This window comes from Pholcus phalangioides, unplaced genomic scaffold (genome assembly GCF_987345545.1).
Source record: "Pholcus phalangioides strain wild (caught in Gottingen) unplaced genomic scaffold, Ppha-v1.0 ptg000003l_1, whole genome shotgun sequence".
NCBI lineage: Eukaryota > Metazoa > Arthropoda > Arachnida > Araneae > Pholcidae > Pholcus > Pholcus phalangioides.
This window is the reverse complement of record NW_028301596.1, coordinates 23,313,335-23,338,944: the sequence shown is the minus strand read 5'-3', so window position 1 is coordinate 23,338,944 and position 25,610 is coordinate 23,313,335. Positions and strand designations below refer to the sequence as shown.

The 25,610-nt window shown below is 34.1% G+C and overlaps 1 protein-coding gene across 1 annotated transcript in view; it reads left to right on the top strand.

The window, feature by feature from the left end:
• Positions 1-25,610, top strand: part of LOC149088318 (uncharacterized) — a 234,276-nt gene that overhangs the window by 32,581 nt on the left and 176,085 nt on the right. The window contains exons 3-6 of the mRNA XM_089246939.1: positions 4,726-4,783; positions 5,669-5,780; positions 12,461-12,731; positions 22,130-22,242. Coding sequence (XP_089103065.1) covers positions 4,726-4,783; positions 5,669-5,780; positions 12,461-12,731; positions 22,130-22,242 — 554 coding nt within the window. The remainder of the gene's footprint in view (positions 1-4,725; positions 4,784-5,668; positions 5,781-12,460; positions 12,732-22,129; positions 22,243-25,610) is intronic.

The following is a 25,610-nucleotide window of genomic DNA, read 5'->3' as shown; positions in this document are numbered from 1 at the left end:
TTTACTTTTCTATGTTAAATCCTATTTTGTTTGCTTTATTAAGAATGAAATATATTACATTTATTTGTCTTTTTTATTCCAAGAATCTAACCCCCAGAACATCTTTATTGCATATTTGTCAGCCTTTAGCCTTCCGACGTTGGTTGTGGTAATGTTATGGTGTGCAAGTTAACTTATGAGAATATCAAGCATGCACTACAATCATTCGCTTCAAAAACTGATGCTATATACTTAAATGAAAGCCAAAAATGGGAAAGTAATTAGGTGTCAGAGCAATTCTGAATTTCTCTCAAGTTCACGATTTTGAAGAACAAATGGAAATTGAAGAGAAAGTTTTTGGATGGGAAATGGAAAACACACCTGTTGGAAGCATAGATGCCAGAACCTGGGAGCTGAAGCTATTTCAACCCCTAATAAATTTTGGTGAAGGGGCTGAGCCCCCCCCCCTTCCAATAATTAATGAATATACAATACAACACATCTCTTCCTATCTCCTAAGCTCACTATATACAGGACAACTGGCAACTTTCAGCCCCAATGTTTTCTTCACAGTGGTGCCTTTGGTTAGAAGAGATTCAAAGAAGCTCATACTGACTTTAAATTGCTTGGAAAAAAGGGAATGAGTAAATGTTCTAGTGAAAAGGCCCTTTTATGAAAGAAAAGGCATCACATTTTGCATGCTCATAAGGCAAAAAATGATTTTAATGAAAAGTTTAACAGTCATTATCATGTTGATGAAAAAAACAACAGCATCAATTGACAAATATTTTTGTTACTTAATTACATAAGATTTTAATTATATTTTTTAGCCTTTTTTAACAAAAATATTTGTATTAAAAATCTATTTCAATAATACTCAGATTATTGAAAAATGTGTATCCTGAATTTAAATTATGTTTTTATGTAATATTCACTGTGAACGAGTACATACCACTGTTCTATACCCTATTTGTTACATCTATTGTGATCATCATCCCAATACTTTTTCCATGTAGAATTTGCCAACTTGAAAATTACGCTCTTAGAAATTATGGGAATATCATGTGTTAATTATAAATAAAAACTTTTACAGTTTGAGTTTGTATAGTTATTTTAGATACCATTAGATACCAGGACAAATTTGCTACTTTTTCTCTTCTTTCAACTACTTTATTAACTTAATGCTTATATGAGGGATGGGATGAATAATGATTTTGGCCGAATATCAATTTTCTTAAAATTCATGAAAATTATAAATAAAATTGCTGTTTTAGTTGAAAATAAAATAATTGGTAATTTCAAATGAATATATATTAAATATATTGAATTTTAATTATTTTAATTAATTTATTTTAATAATTTTAATTTATTATTTAGGTATTGAAGAACTGGTAACCAAAAGATTTTTGTTGCCATGATACTGACGATCAAATTTAACAATGATATATTGTATTTTAATATTACAGTGGTACTTTGGCTAACAAAGATGATTCATTCTAGAATCACGTTTGTTAGCAGAAATGTGATTTCCCATAGGTTTCTATAGAAAATTGCTTGATTCTTTCCAACTTTTGCCAAAAATTTAAAGATAAGTTTTTAAAACACAGTAATGCTATAAAAAAGACAAAAACTGATTGAAGGCTAAAATGAAATAGCTTTGAAATAGCTTCAAAATTGCATAATGGGAATATACAGGAAGGTAAGAGATGAGCTGAAGATCTTTTTATTTTCCACAACCAACACACCAGCTTTAGTCTACCAAAGCTTGTATTGACATGACCCAATGAAGTTCATAAGTGTCCCCAACCATTTGTGATTTGGTCAGCTCATTTCTGTGTTTGAAACGTGCAGATGGAGGAGATAATCTCCCAGACTGTTCAGCTTTATGCTAAGTCTGTTGCACTGAAAGAATACATGCTCTGAAAACATAGGCTCCTTTTTTTTTTCAATACATTTTCTATTTTGGCTGAATCTGCCATTTATATGAAATGGTTCAACAAATTTCAGCAAGAGAAGTGTAGGTACATCTGAAAAAAAGATTTCAAGGTGAACATGAGATAATCAGGCTCTAGTGCTATTAATTCTGGTGATTGGTGCGAAAATTCAGCTCACAGCCTGGATATTTTATGTTAGTGTGTGCTTTTTCATATCATCGAAAATGTTTGTTAGCTGAATCTGTTTGTTAGCCAGAAAATTTGTAAGCCAAGGTGCTCATTAGCAGAAATATCACTGTACTGACAGAATCAATTTTTTTCACCACTTGTTACAATTATACATCTAATTAAGAAAATGTCAACAATTATTTACTCTCAAGTATTAATGCATCAAAAAATTATGACTTATTTTTTCTCTCTAGATGTTCTTTGCCCCTTTTAGTACGTTTCTTGTCTAGGTATATCCTTCAGTTTGTGTAATTCATGCTCACTTCCACATTATTGCAGTAGCATTCTATTTTCAGTTTCCTGTTTTATTTATCCTAGAAATTCACCCTGACATAACCTGTTGCACAGAAAGGGATAGGTATGCACCACACAATATAATATAATCAGTAAATTGTTTATTTACGCAAAAAACCAATCCCTAAATATTTTATATTTAATATAATTTGAAAAAAAAAAAATTGTTGTGCTAATATTTAAACAGATATTCGGCCGAACCAAATATCCGACAAAAGGGCAGAATAGGCTGAATATCGACAAGCAGCCGAATATTCATCTCATCTCTACTAATAATGCACAAAAAAGTTTCAAAACCATCATTTGATAATTTTTTGATCATTTTTGTCGCACCACGGTCATTTTCTGCACACAAGGGCTAATTAGACCGGGACCTACAATTTATTGCCGATTCCCAATGGCAGGCTTATTTTTTATACTCGTCGAGAGGTTGGTGCGCTAACCCCTCGATGGGGGACTCCCTGCGGTAGCAATTTTTTGCTGCAGTCAAGTCACCGTTTTTTTCTTTCTTGTACCCCTGTGTCAGGAAAGTTTTCTGACAAGGACGAACCGGGTATCGAACTCACAACACCTCTAAACATCCTTTGGTACTTTAGGCGAGCATCTTATCGACCGGGCTACCGCGCCAAATGTTTTATGAAAACCATCATAAAACATTAGTTTTGATCTCTAGTTTCACAGTCTGTGGAAACATGACAACTTAGTGAACATTTATACAGTAAAAAAAAATAAAAAACAGCATGGGCAAAGTTACCCTGGAAATAGGGCAACTTTGCAATCTGTGTTAAAACTAGTGGAAATCACCCAAAAAACACCAAAAAAAAAAAAATAAAATAAAAAATAAATAAATATATATATATATATATAATATTTTTTTTTTGGACTATGAAAACACCTTACACATTATTAAATATTTATTGTAAAGAAAAACCACACACAAAAATATTTAAAACAATAAAATTGGAAGGTTTAAAATTCGCAAAGTTTGACATTTTCATTAGAAAAGATAAATTTGACATGGTTTTCTTAGTAAGGATGGTCCATTATGTATGTCCACGATGTCTTGTACATTGAGTTAAGCTTCAACAGTTACGTTTAGGGAGTAAAAAATTTTCCCTCTGTGTAAGTTGTATGTATGACAACTTGAACTCTCTGTTTCGATGGAATCGAGTGATTTTACCAACATTATTCTTGACACTTTTCTTTCCCTCCATAAACTTTAGCATAAAAACATTCCGATCTATAGTTGTTCAAGAACTGTACCATAAATCTCTTGGAACACGTTGACATTCATCATTTCATTCTATTTGTCTAGGGTTGAATCATGTCCTTCTTCACCGGGAAGAAGTAGAAACAACAAAAGCACCTAACTCCTTTCAAAGCTCTTCAGCAGGCTTTGCATTTTGCTTGAGTTCTCTGATTCTGATGCACCATATAAAGAAAATGCACAATTATATTCATCCTACTGTGATGGTTATTCATCCAATTGTCCTTACTTTTACGAGTCAACTCAGTCTGGTTTGTTATAAAGGTACTCAGAAAGGATTGGTCCTTCTCCATCAAGTGTGATTCACCAATGGCTTCTCTTGGTGTCACATCAGTTCTCCATCTTCTCTTTAGTAGAATCTGGCTGCAGCGTAGTATCATAATTTTGATATCTGCGCCCTCCCAAGTTGGTACTAATGCGTCTTGGCATCTGAACAACCTCTAGAACAAACTTGAAAAATGCACAATTTGAAAAAAGTATGCAAGAACTTGAGAAAATGGCGAAATTATAGGTTGGCAAAATTGCTCCATTTTCACTAAGCTTCCTGGTGCAACATTGCTAAGTAGTTCTCAGCCACCTCATTGGGCATTTTGCCTGTTGTGGCCTTGTATTTTTACAATATTATTGAACATAAATGCAACATAAAATTTGCATCTAAAGATGATTCTGAAAGAGGATTATATGCTGTGTCAAGCAAAACAAGTAGTTTTATTTACCTTTACGAGACAATTATGTAGACTGTCGAAAACTCCTATTCTATGATCAAAAACAAAACCACTGATAAAGACCTGTAAACAACTGGTTAGGCTGAAAATGCAAGAAAAGGCTATCATTCAATGTCTTCTCTGAGTGATGAAAACATTGGCACCTCTTTGGTTGGTTTGGGAACTAGGCAGGGAGCAAAACGACATCCTTTTTAAAAACTCACAAAGTTGTCCCGGTTGATGGTACATTCATGGTTATCCAGCCCTGCACTATGTTTTAATTCTAAAAAATAATTATGTGAATTGCATTCTTGTGCAGGCACCATCCAAGGCGTCAAAATCGATGCTGCAGATCTTAATGCAGACAGAAAGATAAGGTATGCCTTTACATGAATATTTATTTAAATTAGTTCCTCAATTTTTATTGAATATTAAGGGGTCTCACTACTCTTTCGACTTGAAAAAGTAAAACTTTCCAAAATGACTTTAAAAAATGTTTCATTCAATTGCAAATAAAATACTAAAAATTTCGTGTTAACTGGTTAATTTGTTCTTTTGTAATTAAAGAAAGAAATGATGAATTATAGTGTAAATGTGTACAAGAAAAAACACTTTGAATGTGATTTTCTCAGATTTCAGTTTTTGAGCTTATCCGTAAAATTTAAAGAAAACTACTGCCCCAAAAATTCTGAATTTTTGCAGAAAAGTTTAGAAGATATGTGTTAGTAGAATAGACCTTGGAGATTTAGCAATCGACTAATAGGAAGTATTTTTTAAAAAATGTTGAATTTTTTGATTTTTGAAATTTATATATTTTTCAAACTTTAAAAATTCATAAAATTCTAACGAATAATCAGATATCAAAGTCCGAGGTCTATTCAGCTAACACATGTTGACTAATCTTTCCTGCAAAAATTCAGAATTTTTGGGGCAGTAGTTTTCTTTAAATCTTAACGATGAGCTCAAAAACTGTAATCTGAAAAAATCATGTTCAAAGTGTTGTTTCTAGTATACGTTTACGTTATAATCCAGTATTTCTTTCTTTAATTATGAAAGATCAAATTAATCGATTGACACGAAATTTTTAGTATTTTATTTGCAATCAATTAAAATATTTTTTGAAGTCATTTTTGAAAAATTCGACTTTTTCAAGTCGAAAGAGTAGTGAGACCCCCATCATTCATAATATTCATATTTAACACAAGCTTAAATTTTCTATCTTAGTTTATTTCATTTATTTTTCTCATTTATTTTACTTGAAGGTGTACTGATGGTCACATTATTGCTCTAGCTGAAGATGATGTCTTAGAAGTTGATGTTAATGAACTAGATGATCTCTCTCAAGATGATCTTGATGCTTCTATACAAAAAAATGTAAGACTCATTTTATGTCATACCTTCATATTTGTGCAGGGTGATTTTGAACTCACAGGGGGAACTTTGAGAGAGAAAATCTCACTGAAACATACATTTTTAGCACAGCAATTTATTAGTGTTGATAATGTGTTTTATGTATAAATGCAACAACTGCTTAGGAAATAAAACAAAATTTTTATGTTTAGGAGCAATTTTGGCAACCTAGAATTTCGTCATTTTCTCAAATTCCTGCGTACTTTTTTTCAAATTGTGCATTTTTGAAGTTTGTTTTAGAGATTGTTGCCTATGTTTATTTTTCATTGTTAAGGTTCAATAATTTTTTTTATACAAATAGAAATGCCACAACAGACAAATTGCCTACCGAGGTCACTGAAAAAAATTATGCCCACAAAAAATATGCATGTCAATATAATCAAAATACAGCAACCCAATATAAAAGCATATGTCGCCAAAAAAAAAAAAAAAATAATAATAATACACCGCCCATAAAAAGATTATGGTTGTCTTATCTAAGTATGGATGGCTTCTCAATTTATCCCAATATGTAGGGCTGGAAAATCTGCTACAAGCTGCTACAATTTCCGAAGTCTGTTACATTTTGCTACAATTTCCAGTCGTTTGCTACATTTTGCTACAAAAACACAAACTCTTAAATTCTGCGTCATCGTGCACCAAAAACAAAATTTTCTCTTAAGAAATTTGAAGTTGCATCACAATTGAAGCAGACTTTTCAATAGCATCAGTTGTCCTCCCCGCAATTGTATTTCTTGGGGCCACAGATGGAATTAGCTTGAGGCCCCCCTCCCCAGGATTCAGCTCCCAGGCTTCGAACAGCATATAAAATGGAGTCAAACTACGCAAATTGCCGCTCACCCGAAAAACAACGAAAAAACCCTTCAATCGCTGATCCTTTGATTTATGCGTTCCTTACGTTAATTATTTTTAAAATTGCACCAATTTTCTCTGATGACTGGCTGTACTTGACGAAACATTTGTGTATCCTTTAACGGAATGGAGAACTTTGCGAAAGAATGTATTATCGCACTGTGGAAAAACAGCAATGACGAATCGTCTTCACCATCAGGAGTTGTGACGCAAGAGCCGTCGGTAAATTCAGGGTGTTTATTATCATGAAAAAGGGACAAAGTCCAGGAAAAGTAATGAAATGAGAAAAAAGTCATGAAATAAGTGAAAACAGATGTACTCGAATTGAATTTTTTGTGATACAGGGTTGTTTGGTTTAAACCATGGTTTTAACCAAGTGGTTTTTTTCAAAAAATCAAATAAAACTTACCTAAATATAATTTTTTTCCTTGAAAAGTATCATACTGGTTCATTATTAGCCAAAATGTTTCATTTTTACCACATTTTATAACCTTGGGGTACATTCTGATGGTATATCTTTAAATGACATAAGATTTTATAAGTGGTTTTTTTCAAAAAGTCTCATTAAAGTGGCCAGAATATATGTATATTTTTCATATGAAGTATCTTAGTTATTTAGTTATATACAAAAGCCAAAATTTCTCATTCTTACAACATTTTCTAACCTTTTGCTACATTCTGATGCTCTATCATTAGCAAATTTATGAATAAGGATTGCATAACAGATCTAAATGTAGTGGTGTATTATCTCACAGGGTTTCTTTTTCCCTTCACAAACAAGCAGCAACAGTAGTGACATTATTATGCTAGGGATAGGTAGTCGTATAATCCACTATAGACACCAGCTGTCCTTAAAGGACAAAGACTAGTGTACTAGTAGTTACGTTACCTCACATACATTTTCATTTTCTTTCCCATAAGAAGTAGCACATCTCCTACTGTATATCTCCCAGTCTTCAATAGTTTCAATAGTTGTTTTTTTTTATGCTTTCACTGTCAAGCCCAGTTAATCAAGGTTCTACTGTATAGTAGTAACAGATTTATGAAAAATCATCAGCTATATACAGGGTGATTATAATTGTTTTGATTCCAAAACTATTCAATAAGAACTGGTCAGAATGACGAAAATTTGCATAGATATTCCTCAAGCAATGGAAGTTTCTTTTGCAAAAGGAAAAAAAGTACAAGTAGTGAAAAATTTGTAAGTAGATGATGCTGAACTTGGGGAGCAGTATAATCTAGTTTGTGCAACCACATTATTTCAGCACTTCCACAGCATCAGTGTGTGGATAGAACAACTTTTATCAGGATGCACATTGCAATACCAGAAAAGCAGCTGCTGAACACCCATTTTGAAAATAATAGGATGCATCTTAACGTTTGCAACTCCTGGCTGTGGGGGAGGGCACCTCAAAATATTGTGATGCCATTGGTGAATTGCAATCTCCAGCGCATCCCCTATATGTTACAAGCTCCTCAGGAATATTAACATGCGGACACGTTTAGTTTAATGAAGGTGAATTGCAAGCACATCCACATCATGACCATGGCATACTCTGATCTGTTGTTGAACAAGAATTTTTGTGCTTTCAACCTCATAGCCAGAACACGGTGGACAACATATTTAACATTTCTTGAATGAGTTGTAGTTATTTGTTCAATTACTTTGTTTTTGTGATGTTTCCATGAATTATGAAATCGTGTAATGCTATAATTAAGTTATCATTTTGCCACGACTAGCTATTATTTACATTCTGCAAGCAAATTTCTCAAGTGTTGGATGATGTCATTCATTTTACATTTTTAAGTATTTTTTCCCCTTTACCAAATAAAATTCCATTTTTTCAGGAATATTCATGTCAATTTTCAAGTCATTCTGATAATCATTCTTTTTTACAGTGTTTTGAAATCAGAACCTTAGTTATAATCACCCTGTATATAGTAAATCATCGCTAATTAATCTGCATTATTTATGCTTCATTAAATACATTATATTCACCTAATTTTTATTACTTCTTGCAAAATAGCTTTCTAATTAAGTATACTGAAAGTAACTGGAGAAAAACCTATATATATTATGTGATTAATAATAGCATTAAAAGAATTTTCAAACACACAGTAATCCATTGAGTTAAGTAAAAAATAATTAAATTGCAAAAGTTGGTTTTTGTTAAAATGTAAGAAATATTTATTGATTAATTAGTATGGGAATAGTGTTAGTTACATTAATAAACATTTAATTTTAGTCAATTATTAGAAGTTTGAATGATTTTTCAGAAATTTCATTGTTTTTAATGTTAATACTATTTAAAACAAAAAACCAGTTTAAACCAAAAAAACCCAGTTTTTTGGTTTTTTTACCAACCCTGATAATAGAATCATTATATTAAATTTCTAATAGTTTAATCATTGTTCTGTAGTTTTTATTTCTATAGTTTAAGTTAAAAATAATTTAGTCTATATTGTTTTTAATCACTGTTAAATTTCTTAGAATTTCTAATAAATATTGTAAAAATGAGCTAGCAAAAGAAGTTATCTCAGAGTATGTTGAATCAAACTGAGGTAATGATCAAGAGCAAACTCAAAAAGAAACAACTTATTTTAAATATGAAATGGATAAATTCTGGTAAAAGAAGTAAGATCAAACGTTTAAAAATGCTTCAAACTGAAAAGAACAAAAGCACATCTCAGACTTGCATCAGCAGCAAAAACAAAAAAATAATAATTACTTTTCCAATGAGTGTTTCAAGTCGCTCCTGTAGTGATTTTTTTAAAAATTAGTAATTATCATGTCTACAAGCTAAATCTAAAAATGTTCTAAAAATCATTTTCAAATTATTTTTGAAGTTTGAAATACCATATGTTTTGTCTCTACTGGTTTCCTCTTCTCGAAGCAGTTGATTGATGTCTATTAATAACGCATGGTCCATCCTTGATCCTATCCATTCTGTTGAAAATTTTGAACACTTGGATCATGTAGACACCTGCGGCAGGGTTTAAGCTGGATAAAAAATTCCTTTCGCAAAAAAGTGAAAATTTAGCAAAATGCTACAATGCTAATGTAATGATTGATGGTTGGATGTCTACTCGTTCTGTACCTCCTGTATGCATTTTTGCGATAGTGGCTACCACTTCTTTCACATTCTGAGATTTTCTTTCGCAGTTTACGAAAAATGCAACCGTAGCTTAAACCCTGATCTGCGGTCTTTCAATGTAAACGTATTCAAGAAGTCGAGCCTTGTGTGCCAACAAGAGCATGTGTAGCTCTTTTCTGCACCCTTCAACCAATGTCTATGTCTCTCTGTAGGTATGGTCTCCAAAACCTTACGGATGAATTAAGTCTCGGAAAAGCGAAAAAATGACTTTAATAGAACGCAAAGAGGCTTTTTTAAGAATGAAACTCTGAGCATTCTATTTGTTTTTCTGACCACTGCTGAACAAAGTTCAGAAAACCTAAGCCACTCGTCAATGAGAATTCCCAAATCAGTGACCCTAGTTGCATCTGGGATAACAATACCATTCAACTTGTAAGTGAAACATAGTTTGTTCGAACCAAAATGAGTGATCATGCACCATAGTGTGAAAAAAGTTGCATTCAAAAATTAAAAGGAAAAAATAAATCATACGTGAAACTTAACTTTCTAAAGTGTTTTTTGAGAGTTTTATGATGTTATTGATCAACAGGGTTGTTAAAAAATCATGATTTTAAAAAAAAAAATTGGATTTTTTTTTATTCAAATCAGATTTTGAAGTTTTTTAAATTTTCACCTTAAAATATTAACTTATGCAGAACAAAACACAATCTAATTTTTATTTTATTAACAGTTAGTGGTTTAAATATTGTCTTTAAAAACATGACTAAAAATATTAAATTCTAAAGGTAAGTATATTTTCAAGGATAGAAATCAAACCTTCACTAATTTTTCAGATAAGATTGAACTTGATAATTAATAGAATAATTGCATAGTCATACATGGGACAGATATTTATTTATATGCATAGAGGGAAAGTTATTGTTATAAAACTTCTAATTTTATCCTTTATTAAGTCCAGTTGATAAAAATCATGATTTTTTTTCAAAAAAATAAAATTAATCTGATTTTTTTTAATTTGAATCAAAGTTTTTTATTTTAATTCTATATATGCTCATTTTTAATTCAATGTTTGAAATGCTAACTCATTAGGGGTATTAAATGGTTTTCATAACAGTCATAGTTCTCACTTTAACTTATAGACTATATTAAGATCTAGAAGTCTTGCTTTTAAAAATATCCTATTTATCATACCAATGCCATTGAATAACAAATCATTCTGCATTTAAAACAGTATTGAAATTTGTGCTTGATAAAAAAATCCTAAAGCACAGTCATATTATGCAACTAACATTCATTAATTTAATCAATTTAATTAAAAAAATTCAATTACATTACATTAAAAAATATCACAGATTTCAAATTCCAGAAAATGAAAAATGTCAAGAACGACAACCTTCAGTGAAAGATAACATAGTGTACATGGGTCCAGCAAAAAAGGGTTGTCCGTGGAAGAAAGCTGCTGTGACTAAAGTTGTAACACCAAGAAGGGTAGAGGTAGAAATAGAACAAATAGGAAGATACAAGGAATCTAATGTTTCTTCAAAAGCAAAATAATCCAACCAGTGTTGAAAAGAGTAAGCAATATCGCACTAGATATGGCAGAGATATGGCAGAGAGATAAAAAAAACCTGACAGACTTGAATATAATTAAGAACTATCATATAAGTCACATAACATCAGCTTTAATAATAATTGTAGGTTATTCTTTTAAAAGGGGGAGATGTTACGCATTTTATATCTTGGAGAGTGTAGAGTTATTTGTATGGCAATGAGAGAGTTATATATATATATATATATATATATATGCCAGAGGGGGAGTATGTAAAGGCAAGATGTAGACAAGGATCAGAGATGCCTCTGGACTCGGGACCCAGGTTATTTGAAAACTCTGGGTCCTTTTTGAGTGAAAGTGGGTCCCTCTCAAAAAATTTTTTATCTTGAAAAAAAATTATGCCCCCCCCCCCCTAATTCACTGGTATCTCTGAATTTTCTTCCAGCATGCCCAGGTCTTTAATCACTTGCTTATATTTCTTCATTGAGACTGAGCAATGGGTCATGTTCTGGGTAAGAGGAGAAATTATGTTCCTGCAATCTTCGATCCTGGTCTCTCCAAACGATGCTGACGTTGGCTCCAGGGTCGATTCCCATCTGGCACAGAAACCCAAGTTTGCCCTGTATGTACAGTCCATGCTCCCCGCCATGCTGTTGTGAGCCATGGTACACTCGACACAGGAAGCTTCCTTCACCTGCAGCAGCGACCGAACCTGATCTTCTCTCATGGCCTTTTGCATTGCTTACCGGAGTCAAAACTGACTTGACTGCCAAATTCACAAGGTTTTTATTGACACTTCCTTGGAATTCCTGTAGATTTTAGCTGATTTCCACATTGAAGGCAGCGATGGATGTTGATGGTGGTAACATCCTCTTTAACCGTTTAAAGGCCAATGTTCCATAAATGAAAGATTTAAAGACATTAAACAATGTTCCATAAATGGAACATAGTTTTATTTTCAGAAATATCAGATAAAAATTTATTCAAACATTTCAGCTTTTTTATTCTACGTAGACAAGAGTTCAAAGTATTTTTTGAAACTTCAGGAATTATTATTTGGAAACTTCAGGTTAATATAAACATTTTTGACAGAATTTTGAAATTTGACATTTTTTGAAATTCATATGTATTATTTTTTGGTACAGAAAAAGCAGTCTCTTGTTACGATGAAAAGTGGAAGCCAAAAAAGATTAAAAGCCCCAGATGTTCGTTCTTCTTTTAAATCTAAAGAAACAGAACATGGAAATCCCAAGGAAACTGTATCAGGCATGAAAGTTTCCACTCTTCCCTCAGACGATGATGAAGAAAGTGATGAATGCCTTGATGATGATCATAGAGACCGTTTCAGATCAGAGCGCAGCAATATAATCACTCTCACCCCAGCTAGAAAAAGAAGTGGCATCCCTGATTCTCTAGGTAAATTTTCCTTCAATGTTAAAAAAATTAAATTTCATAGCTGTTTGACAAATTATATTTTTCACCTTGTTTCATAAACCTTGTTTTTCATATTGTCTTATATTTACATTACTGTAAAATGGTACAACTTTGTGCACTTTTTGAGGTTTTTAAAGAGTATCTCCTTCACTTATTTGTCTGACTCATTATATCTACATATTTATTGAATTATGTGTTGGAAAAAAAATCTATGTTTGATAAGGAGAGGGAGAATTTGTTTCATGCGGCACAATCTTGTACCCCTATGGGTTACAACTTTGGGCCATCGTTTTTCCTGCCTTTAAAATGCATTATAAACTCGATCAGGCAAATTTTTGTCACTGCTTTTATCGTTTCTACATATCTGCTTTAATAAAAACCTCTCCAAACATTTCGCCTATTTTTCTTTTTTCATTTTTTCTAAGTTTTTATAAATTGAAGAGTGAAAAATGATAGAAAACAATGAAAACAGGTTCAATTAAAATTAACTTATTAAGGAACTGTTGATAGGTTAGATACTCATCTACTTTTAACAATTTTAAACTCTTTTATGAAGAACACTCATGGCTTCATGTCAACTAACTACATGCTTTTGCGCTCATGTTTTGGTCAGGGTTGTAAAAAACCCAGCCCAGGCAGGTTTTTTGGGGAAAATTGAATTTCCTTTTTCCCACAACCTCAAAATATCTAATTTAAACATGTATGTACATCCTTTATGTGTACATCTTACATTATGTCTTAACGTAAATTTTTTGTGCATGTTGAACTATGTATTTGGTTACTAAAATTGACGATACAATAAGGGAATAATTGTTCACTTATTGCCCGGGTGGGTTTTTTTGGGCCAAATGGGAGGAAAATAGAATTTTTGTGATGGTCGGTGTGGTGTATACAGAGTGGCGAACATGGAAAATTCCTTTATTTTACATTAATACAGAACAACTATTCATTAACATGCAAAACTAGCAACCCTTCGTCATGAAGGTTAAAATCGGACTTCTCAGGGATGTCTTCATTTCTCGATCCAACTTAAACTTCACGGGTCTCGTGAATAAAAGTATTTATCCTTCAGAGATGCCATTGATGCGCTATGACGCGTCAAATACCCAGAATTTCGGAAAAGGACTCGTAAAAATTTTATGGACACGCTCTTTTCTAGTTCTAAGAAGAAAAAGTAGAGAGAAGAACCTCTCCCCAACACTTTCCCCTTTCTTTTTTTCCTTCTTTTTACCGTGTATCATGATCGTGCGACCTTGAAAAACTGGTTTTACTACTTTGTACACTGTACTGTTTTGATATACACACGGGTTGTTTAAGAATAAGATGAGGGATCTCTAGTTGCTTCCCTAAATGAGGGGACGTGTACAGAAGTTTCATGCAATATTTTGGATTTTTTATTACCCTACAGATTTTCTCCCTTCCAGTTAGGGGTCATTCAAGTATTATGTCAGCATCGAGGGGGGGGGGGGAAGGGGGTTTCGGATTTGCTGACTTTTGATGACAAGGGGGGGGAGGAAGGGGTTTAAAGGTTGCTTACGTCATCAACCATCCCTTTTTGATGATATGAAATATTCTAAGCTGCTGCCGAAATTTTGCTAAGGAGGGAGGGGGTCAGTGTTTTGCTGACTTTTGCTGACAAGGGGGGGGGGGCAGGGTCAAAAATGGCTGAAAATCTGCTTACCTAATACTTGAATGGCCCCTTATATTCGAGAAATTACGGTACTTTTGCGGCTATTGGCTGGCATTCAAAGACAGTGTCTATACGGCGTAAATTCGTCTTGTTCCTACAATATTGCGAATGCGAGTTTTTTTTTAAATCGTAAAGGATTGGAACGCCCGTTCAAATTGTAAAACCACCTCAATACCATGGAAAAAAACCGAATCTGTCTGTCAAAACTCGACCTTGAATATCCACAGTTTTGTCATCTAGCTGCTATGCGGTAGTCACCGTTTTGCATCGCTAAAATCATGGGTGTGTGTAAGCAGAATCGGCTTTTGGAGGGGTACAAGGATCTAATTCTTCACAGATAGTATAAAAGAAATTTTATTCCAATATTTTAATTCTCTACAAAAATATTTTTAATTTTTGATCTCGGGGGGGGGGGGGATGAGGGGGGAGAAGGGCGAAATGAATTACTTGATTCACAGATACCTTCTTCTCTTACCCAGAACATGACCCATCGCTCAGTCTCAATGAAGAAATATAAGCAAGTGATTAAAGACCTGGGCATGCTGGAAGAAAATTCAGAGATACCAGAGAATTAGGGGGGGGGGGGCATAATTTTTTTTCAAGATAACATTTTTTTTGAGAGGGACCCACTTTCACTCAAAAAGGACCCAGAGCTTTCAAATAACCTGGGTCCCGAGTCCAGAGGCATCTCTGATCCTTGTCTACAGCTTGCCTGTTACATGCTCCCCCTCTGGTTTCGTGGACGCCCTGGCAAGGAACCAGCAAAAAACGTTGTAGGAGGTTGTTCGTTCCACCTTTGGGAGGTCGTCCCCTCCCGTCGTCGTCGTTCCACTATGGACAGCAGGACGTGGATTGCCAGAAACATGATTTGGATAGTCACAGGCGTGACCTACTTGGTTTCTGAGACGTCTTGACAGAACACTCCGCTGAGGTTCGGATGCCCTATTGTCATGGTGAACTTTGCCTTGGGGAGTGTCTCCTCCCCCTGGACTGAAAATAATTTCATACATTTATTTTTGTTGCTGTCCTTCCACTTGTTGTAGTTGCAGGAATTCAAGTCGACGTGGTCCACCACATGTTGAACAGTTTTAATCATAAACTCGTTTATGAAGTGGAATCGCTTATGGGTATTTTCCTGCAGAACCACTGTCTTTGCTTGAGATCCAAGACTACACCAGCTTTCTCTAGAAAGTCGATTCCCAAAAAAGTTCTGTTACAGACGATTCCAGGTAGAACCATAAATTTTATCCTTAGCTGCCTCCATTGCATATTGACAAATATCGTTGTGGTCAACATATTCACTGTTGATTGTAGTCTGTTTGCAAGACACATATTGACCGTTTCTTGATGGAATTTGTTGTTTTGCTCTTTCAAAATACGAAGCAGAGTATCATTTGTGATACAGTACGTAGCACCACTGTTGGCACAAGCAGTTCCCACTTTGCCATTCTCATGAATTTTCAACAACACTACAGTTTGTTACAGATGTACATAAATTCAGTTCCAGCTGACCAACAGCGGTTGTCTCTGTGGTTTCAGGATTACAGGTTGGACACTGCACTCTAATTACTCCAGGATCTCCACATCCACAGCAGCTTACAGGTCGCTGTTCATCCAGGCTGATCATGGGAAGTATCTATCACCTGCACGAAAGGTCTGGAAATCACTGGTTTTGATGACGTTCATGGATATTTCCTCTGTGTTTGCTTTCGATGACCCTTGACATCGTACTGCTGATTGAATTTCTTTGTGAAAGTACTGCTGGCATCTTCATATGCGTCGAGTTTCTCAGCTAGTTCAGAAAGCAAGATCAACATGGCTCATACATCTATGAAATGTTCTTTCACTTGTAGAGGGCACTTCTTCATCTGATCAGCTATAACTAGATTGATCAAGTCCTTGAATGTTGTAACCTTAACTTCTGCTAACCACCGTTCTAGATACGTGTTCAACTCAAAATAAAAGTCACGCCATGAACTCTCTGAGTTCTTCCAATGCTCTACAAAAAGTTGTCAAAATCTGTCCACATGTAGCTTAAATCGCTTTAACAGCAGCTCCTAGACATACCGATAGTCCTTGAACTTGTCGTCAGGCTCCCTGGCACAAATCTTAGCCACCACCTTCGGTAAGCTGATGAGATATATAATCCAAAATTCTTCTGGAATCTGGCCCAATCTCGTGTCGTTCGAACAGAACCAAGAACAACGAAATGTGGTTTGATGATTCAAAATGGAAAACTGCCACTTGAAAGTCTCAATTTATCACATCAAGTCGAACAGAAACTTACCACTTCTCCGCTTCTATCCTCAGTTTCTTGAGTTCGAACTGTATTTCTGCTCGCCAGTTTCTCTCTTCAGCTTCTTTTCGTCAAATTCTATTTTTCTCTTCAGCTTCTTTTCATCGAATTATCTTTTCTATGAGGGTCTGTAGTACTTTTGTGAAGACCTTGTTGTATTTATAAGTTTCTTTAGCTTTATCACTTTCATCTCGGATTCGGTAGGTTTGCCCATCTCTACGTCAAGGCATCAGAGTTTGTCTTTTCGATATTTTGCCAAATAGTCAATTTTCCACTCACTTGTTATTCCTGATTACCTACTTATTTAGAATGCCAGCTTATCTAAAAAAACACTCACTCGTCTATTTTAAAACGTTGGGCTCCAATGTGACGGTTGGTGTGGTGTATATAGAGCGGCGAACATGGAAAATTCCTTTATTCTATATTAATACAGAACAACTGTATGTTAACATGCGAAACTGACAACCCTTTGTCATGAATGTTAAAATCAAACTCCCCCGAGAATGTCTTCGTCTCTCTATACAACTTAAACTTCATGTGTCTCATGAGTAAAAGTATTACTGTATATCCTTGTCAACAGCTTGCCTGTTGAAATTTCCTTTTTCCACAACCTCACAATATGTAACATAAAAATGTATGTACATCCTTTATGTATACATCTTATGTCTAAATATACATTTTTTGGTGCATGTTAAACTATGGAATCTTATATATAAATGTGAAAGTATGTCTGTCTGTATGTATGTCTGTTCTTTATACAAATCTACAGTTTTAGGCCGATTGTCGCCAGATTTTGCATATATACCAAACAGGACCGGGATTGAGCCGTAGGCTACTTTAAAAAAATATCTCTGGCTTCACTAAATTAAAATTCTGAAATATTTTTAAAAGAGCAGCAATAATTGAAGAATGATCTGATTAAGACGAGGAGATAGCTGTTATTCTGAGGATTCCTTACTCTGGAGGTGTTTTCCACTTGTCCAAATTAGTCATTTTTGGGAACTTAAAACTACAGAATAACTTGAATTATCATTAAATACAAATGCCAATAACATTATTATATATTAATATTTGCAGACCTGCCAACTCTCCCGATTTAGGCGGGAGACTCCAGATTTTTCATCCTTCCTCCTGCTCTCCAGATTTTGGCAGAAAATTAGATTTTACGCAAGCTTTCACATTGTCGTGGCATCATTGATTACCGTCGTCGTTAGGGAAAACACCCATAGAGGACAGTCGTAGTCATTTCCATCGAGAGCAGCCTTCAAAAAGTCTGTGACCGCATTTAAGCAACTCGCAAAGACGCGACTTGGTTTTCATAGCGTTTATTGGCAATCATTTATCAGGGGCATGACCGTGGTTGCCGAAATTCCTGTATAATCGTTATTGTATTCCATTAACAACTGTGCAGTAATCACGTTTTTTCATACATACAAGTTCACATACCCAAGGTAATCACTGATAGCATCCACGAAAGGAAACACTTACACTTTACAAACAGTATGTAGATGTGATTTCTCTATTCTGCATGGAAAGATTGACATGGAATTATATTCTTCTCAGGGGCAATGCAGAACTTGCCTTGGGGGGAATGTAACTTTTTCTTAACTGATTGGAAATTTTTTTATGAACTTTTTCTGTTCGAGTCTATGAGTGTCGGGGGGGGGGGTGGTATCCCCATCGGGAGAATTTCTGGATTTCAAAAGTTGGCACGTCTGTATTTGTATATTAATAAATTTTTTTCCCTACAGCGTTACAAATATTCAATCATTACACTTCACTCACAATTTGAAGTATAGATGGCAGCACTGAAATATCAAACACAACACTAGCTACACACTCACTGTTAGGTGCATTCACTTTGTCCCAGACTCTGCCACGAAGCTGGGCTGGAAGAGATCTTGGCAACGGGATAAGTTCAGTGGCAGAGCTCCTGGCATTCATTCATGTATATTAATATCACTTTATACAAGACAACCTTTCATATATAGCAACAGACCTACAGAATGTCTTCATCTGGCTGATGATTTTAACAGGAAAATTCTTGGGATCTGGCTTATATTTTCTGGTTAGATCTTTTTTTCAGAGGAAAACTACACTTTTTGTTCTGTTTCACTTGAAGGTGTTCATTACCATTGTTCAATTCAAGAATCCCACAAAGTTATTTTCTTTTCTTTATGAGATAATGGTTTTTTTTTTTTGTCTCTTGATATTTCAGTTACGAAAGTCTGATGTACCTGTATAAAACTTATGAAAAAGTAATGCAAACATGTAAATATTTTTTGAATGAAAATTCAGTTTACATACATTAGTTTACTTCTTCACAGAGGCTTCAATTTATTTAAACAAGGATTAGTGTGTGTGTGAAAAATTACTGTGTATTATAAGTAAGCAATAATTTCTGTGGATATGCTTATCACATATTACATATCAGGTATATTTGTTAAATTAAGGTCCATGGTTGTATTTTCTGTTTGCGGTTTCTTGTAACATATTTTAATATGTGAATCTCATACCTAAATGCTTCCCTAAAAAATGATATGCAGCAATTTTTGGAATACATAAACTATCCTCAAAATAAAACTTTAACCTAAAAGCAACACATTTTTTTTGAAAACAATTTCCCCCAACAGCCCGGGGGGAATGGGTATCTACCCGGGGAGCAAAAATCAAATTGTAAGGGAAGTAAGTCCACCAAAACTAGGATTGCCAAATTTGCTCCCCGGGTAGATAGATAGATAGAACCGCTCACAACCCCGGACTGAAGTAAGGTGCCTTGCATCAGTCTGGGGTTGTGAGCGGTTCTATCTATCTATCTACTCGGGGAGCAAATTTGGCAATCCTAGTTTTGGTGGACTTACTTCCCTTACAATTTGATTTTTGCAATACCAGATGATGTCAGCTAAGTCTGGCCATGTCCACGATACTTCCCTTTCTTCACCATAGCAGAAGCTAGTACATCTCTTCATCGTCTGGTTTGCAAACCTTCACTCCTGGCTAAAACTTTCCACAAAATTGATAATAATGTAAATATTTTCATTCTTTTGTTGTGCATCACCTTGTATACTCTCCTCTACATCATCAAATAAGTAGACACTCTCAACTTCATCTCGTCTTCCAACACGATTAAAAACAGATAAAAATATGAAAATTAGAAAAAAATTGGTGGCACAAAGTTGCAACACAAAAGTTCTTATTATTGATAACAAGTGATACTCTCTGTGTGCGGGTAAATAAAAAAAAAACATTTAGAAACACCCAATGCACCAATTTATAGTAGATAACATAGAAATAAACATATACACTTAACAGATCTCTTAGGAAACTTTAAATGGTCTAACCAAAGGAGGCTCTTTTCAATTTTTCATGAACACCAAAAACTTGCGAATCACCAATGATTTTCTGATAAACACGTGGGATAACTGGGAAGGTTATTCTTACCCAACATGTAACTTCCTACCAGTATTTTTTCCGAACTTGTACTTTTGCAACCATTCACCGCCAGAACTTGTTGATGTTTGGAAATCGTGTGTGGCACAATGATGTGCAAAGTTGTACTATTTTACTGCATTTTTCCAAACTAATGTGTCGCAACTCTTATTTCTTGTGGATTTCTATGATCCTACTGAAAATTTATGCCTTTTCTTTATAATGGATGGTAATTATTCATGCTAGATATTCTAAGTTTTGCTGTGTGACAAAACAATTTTATTACTTCATGTTTATGACAGCTATTGTGTCATTCAATGACGTTATTTGAGGTCAGCCTCAACTTTTTAAACTGCCATTCCGAAATGTAAGACATATTCCCTTCGAAAAGTTTAAGTTTAAAAATTTAAAAAAGCAGATCGCATTTCACATTTGAAATTCCAAAGAGAAGTGACAATTGAACCTTCTACGAACGAAAGAGGGGTTAATTTATCCAGGTCCACATTGTCAACTGAAAAAAAGAGGTCAGGTCATCTGATGGCCATCATATTGTCTGTGATGAAAGGACGGTGTGCGGTTTGCCAAAAAAAACACTGTGCATAAATTATATTACCAATGTGACAAACGGGTCCATCAAATATGTTTTCCTTATTTTTTCACGGACATTAGGAAAAGATTCAAATTTTCTGCACGTGCACACACACACACACATACATACACATATTTTCATGTTAAAAAACCAGTATGTGTTGTGAATTTGAATTTGTAGTAGAAAATAGAAAACTTTGTGTGATAACTGTACTCCAGAAGTAAATAATCGTTAGAATATAGGCAATACTAGTTTCTGCTTTCACTTCTCAAATGCCAATGTTCCATTTATGGGACATCGTGAAAAACAAAGAAAAAATTGTTTTTCTTTAAATTTCAAAGTTGATCTATGTATGGGCATGCAAAAGGACCTCAATTTCCAAATTTCAAAACAATAAGTGACTTTGTTCATAGTTCTGCCTTTAAATGGTTAACAGCACTTGCTTACTTTAGTTTGTTCATGCTCACTTGCATCTGGGCCATCATTGCCATCAGCTGCTTGAATTGTCTCATCTTGTCCTTTTCCATACTTCTTGTTTTCACCAAGTCCTTGAAGCATCCCCGCTCCTGACACCAGATTTGTTCCGTTGCACAGATCTCTCGAGTTCTTTGCCGGGAACTTGATGATGCATAAAAAATCATAGGAACAAAGATTTGAGAACGAAAAAACTTTTATTTACAGCAACTAGAAGTCCTGCTAAACTACAGCAGCCATTTGTATATACGTCTTCTCTCTTTGAAATTTTTTGTGGTGCTGCAGGCGTTAATAAAAATGTGCACTTCTGAGGAAGAAAAAGTCAATCAGTTGTCATTCCGTTCACACTCAACAAGGTCTCATCTTCTTTCATATGAGTAAATTTCTCATTGTTTATTGTTTTGTGATTTGGTAAAACTAAACTTTTTTCTGAGTCCCTACAATCTTGCTCTTCTATTTGAACAGTCACATACCATGCATACCTTACATACGCTAACAAGCCTTTTCAAATTTCTACCCTTCATAACAATATGTTAAAACACAGTGAAACCTCATTACAATGATGAATCTCTATTCAATGATATTTTTCCAGTCTTGTTTTGAAATTTTTATACTTTAAACTTAAACTGCTGCCTCTTAATATAATAACCCCCTCTACAGCTATATTTTTTCTTGTTCCTCAAAGTATCATTATATTAAGGTTTCACTGTGCATCTAATTCTGCTGTATATCTAGGCATGTTATGTCGACCATTTATGCTGTATATTTTTCTTTGTTGATTGAGGCTTTCTTTGTGCCTTGTATCACATTCTTATGGCATGCTGGGATAAAATGAGAAAAAAAATTTAACTGTTAAAATGTATTATGTATTTGTAATTGTTAATTAATTTTTTTGTATGTAGACTCAGTATTGAGCAATGAAGAGGTTTTAAAAGCGCAGACACTTCTAGAAAACCGAAAGAAAAGGCCAATGTTTTCTAGGAACAGTGGAAGAGGAAGAGGAAACATGAGGAGTGTAAATTATTTTTCATTTTATAAATTTTTTGTCACTTTCTGAATGTTTTTTTTTATTTGAAAACAATACAGGGTGTTTCAAAAAGTTAGACCAAATATTAAAGAGGTAGTAGAATACCCATTTCAGTACAAGAATTTTAATTAAGAGACATGATTTTTTGCTGTGAGGTCAGAAATTAAACTGGCTAGAGGTGTGCAACAAGCACCCATTTGCAAGGCTCCCACTCGTCCTACTTTTCAGTAAAATGTCCTACTTGCTCGGTTTTGTCCTATTTTTTACCAAATCCTATCAACAAAATTTATATAATTGATTTTAATTGAGCAGGGAATCTGATATATTGCCAAATATTACAAATGTTGGAGTTTGCTATGATTATGTTGTCTAAGGGGGATACCCTCCTACGTCCTACTTTTTAGTCCTGTGTTTTCCTACTTTTTCGAATTTTATGAGTGGGAGCCCTGCATTTGGCTAAAATGAAGTTCATGCTGGCTGCGCTTGCATGTTTCATTTTCAATCATATATCCCATGACAAAAAAAAAAAGATTTTCCCTGCGAATTCCACTATCTCTTAAAATTTGCCCTATCTTTTCTGAAGCAGCTATGTTTATGTAATTGTCTAAGTTTTTGTGGATTACGGTCGAAATTCAAAGTCACAAGAAAAAAGGTCTAATTATTCAATTAATCTATCCTGGATCTGTAAAATGACTACAAATTGCAACTTAAGCATTAATATTCACATAGGATAATGATTAGCAATTATTAAAATTTTATCATCAGTTTCTCAAGTATAAGTAATTGATAACTGTATATAATTTGTATTTTCTGGTACTTTTCTTACACTTAAAACGACGATAAAAGTTTCAGATTTTGAATGGTACACCTTGATCAATAGGTTGAATAACGTAATTCGTATCAAGTGGTGTATTCTCAATGCACTCTATACCAATACAGGGCCACAACAGGTAAAATGCCCAACTAGATGGCTGAGAAAAAGATGCCCATAACAAATATGAATATCATATATTTCTAAAATACAGCAACCCCCAATCAAAAATGCAATTATAAAAACTATATATACAATGATAAAATATTATACAATGGCCATAAAAAATATTTATGGTTGTCTTATTCTAAGTATGGATAGCTTCTCAATTTACTTCAACATTATCATCAGTTTAATGGTTGTTTTTCAAGCACCACTGGCTCAAATGCCTTGAAACTTTGTGCATCTTTCAGCAGTGAGGTATTACATGCTCTAACGAGAGAATTTCTTATTAAAATGATTCAAAAATTTCTTTTGGTACAACTCCAACATTATCTAGTTTGATAAAAATTGTTTTAAATCTAGTTTATTGTTTGATTGTTATATCTAGTTTATCGTATTTCTTTTTAAATGTGCCAATTGTGTTAGAACTTACTACCCCGGGAGGCAAGCTATTTCATTTATTAACACCCTATTAGAGAAAAATTCTCTGTGACACCACAACTTAGAATTGTCCCTTACCAATCGACACTAGTGTCCCCTAGTCCTGTCCAAAACCTCTAGCTGAGAATGATAAAATAGGCTTAAAATGTATAAATTAGCATTTTGGTGTTTTCCTATACTGACAATTTGTATTTGAAATAGTTCACTTGTTATTCAAGCACTATTGTTGGATTCATTCAGCACGAATAAGCTTTTCACGAAATTATATTGCAGAGTTTTGCCAGTTTCCGATCAACAGTGGTAATTTTTTGTCGAATTGAGTTGCTAAAAAAATAAATCTAACGTGAAAAGCAAATTAAATTCTGACACGTTTTAGCATACAAAGGGTGCTGTTTTCAAAGCGAGAAGTATTAATTTTTTTATCAAAAGTCTATCATAGAGAACCTTCAGAACTAGCTTGATCGTTTTTTCCCACCACTGTCATTTTCTGCATACAGGGGCTAATTAGACCTGGACCTACAATTTATTGCCGATTCTGAACAGCAGTCTTTTATTTTGTTTATACTCACGGAGCGGTTGCTTCAGGACTGGCTCCACATTTCTTTTCACGTTGCTTAATGGACAGAATGTTAGCATGGCAATTCGAACCAGAAGTCAAGATTGAAAAAAAAACATTCATAGTGTGCTGAAATTACGTCATAATTTTCAAGTTATGTATTTTTGGTCTTCAAAGATTTGTTATTTGACAACTTGGTGGAGTCTGGAGAGAAACAAAGTCTGACTGCGTATAGAATTTTTCAAACTAAATTTACTCATACAAAAACCATGATTTCCCCCACTAACTCAGAATTATCCAAAACATTTGAAAAAAAAAAATGGAATTAAAAAGAAATTTTAACACTAAATCTATATATATAAAATTGATTTTCTGTGTGTGTGTGTGTGTGTGTATGTTCTCTATACAAATCTACAATTTCAGATCGATCGTCGCCAAATTTTGCATATATACCAAATAGGACCCAACTTAAACGATAGGCTACTTTAAAATTTCGTCAGGGTAGGGTGAGTGCCCCAAATGGGCAAAAAACTGTCGGGCAACAATGGTTTTTGGGCCTCAACAATCACTTTCCGAACGTTTACTTTGGTTACCGTGGTTCCCTAGCAATGCGTTTCAGACGTGTATATGCCTTTACAACGGTTTTTCATTTCTTTAATCCTGTTAGTATATGTATAATAGTTTATGCCTTTATAATGGTTTGCCACATTTTCAATACTCTCAGTAATGAGGCTTTTTGAATAGACGTCATAATCATCATCAGCATCGCTTTGAGAGTCAGGAAAAGGATGATCCTCAAAGAAATCAGTGCTGAAATTTGCGATTTTACTGTAGAAATGCGGAAATTAGTGGGATTTTCCGCCCCATCAATAATTTTAAAAATTGTATTGAATTCTCGATTTTTGAAATATTCAGTTCGCTTAGAGATATACGAAGCCCAGGAGATTAAATATTAAGTCAAACCTATACTTTTGAGTTGGATATTCGAGCAATATCATTGATTTCATTTATATCTTCTCAAGTATGAAAATTAATGTCTCCATATTGTCTCTTTTGATATTTATTTGCATAAATTCATGTGGGTTAGGATATTTTAAAATTAGTTATGAGCCCGTGAAAAGTGCATCGAAAAAATTCCACAGCGTTAACTAAGGATTTTTGGAAGCTGGAACAGACAGATGGATAACTTGAAGTTCGGGGGGGGGGGGGGGTATCGAAATACCTAGCGCCCCTTAAAAAAAGAAAAATATATATTCATTTCTACGTTTCTGTGTAAATCTAGATTTGTGTATTTCATGAATCGCGCAGGAAGTCGCCATATTGGTGAACTTGGACACGGTTTGTATGTCCCTCAAAAAAAAGAGAGGGAGATATCACGTGATCCAA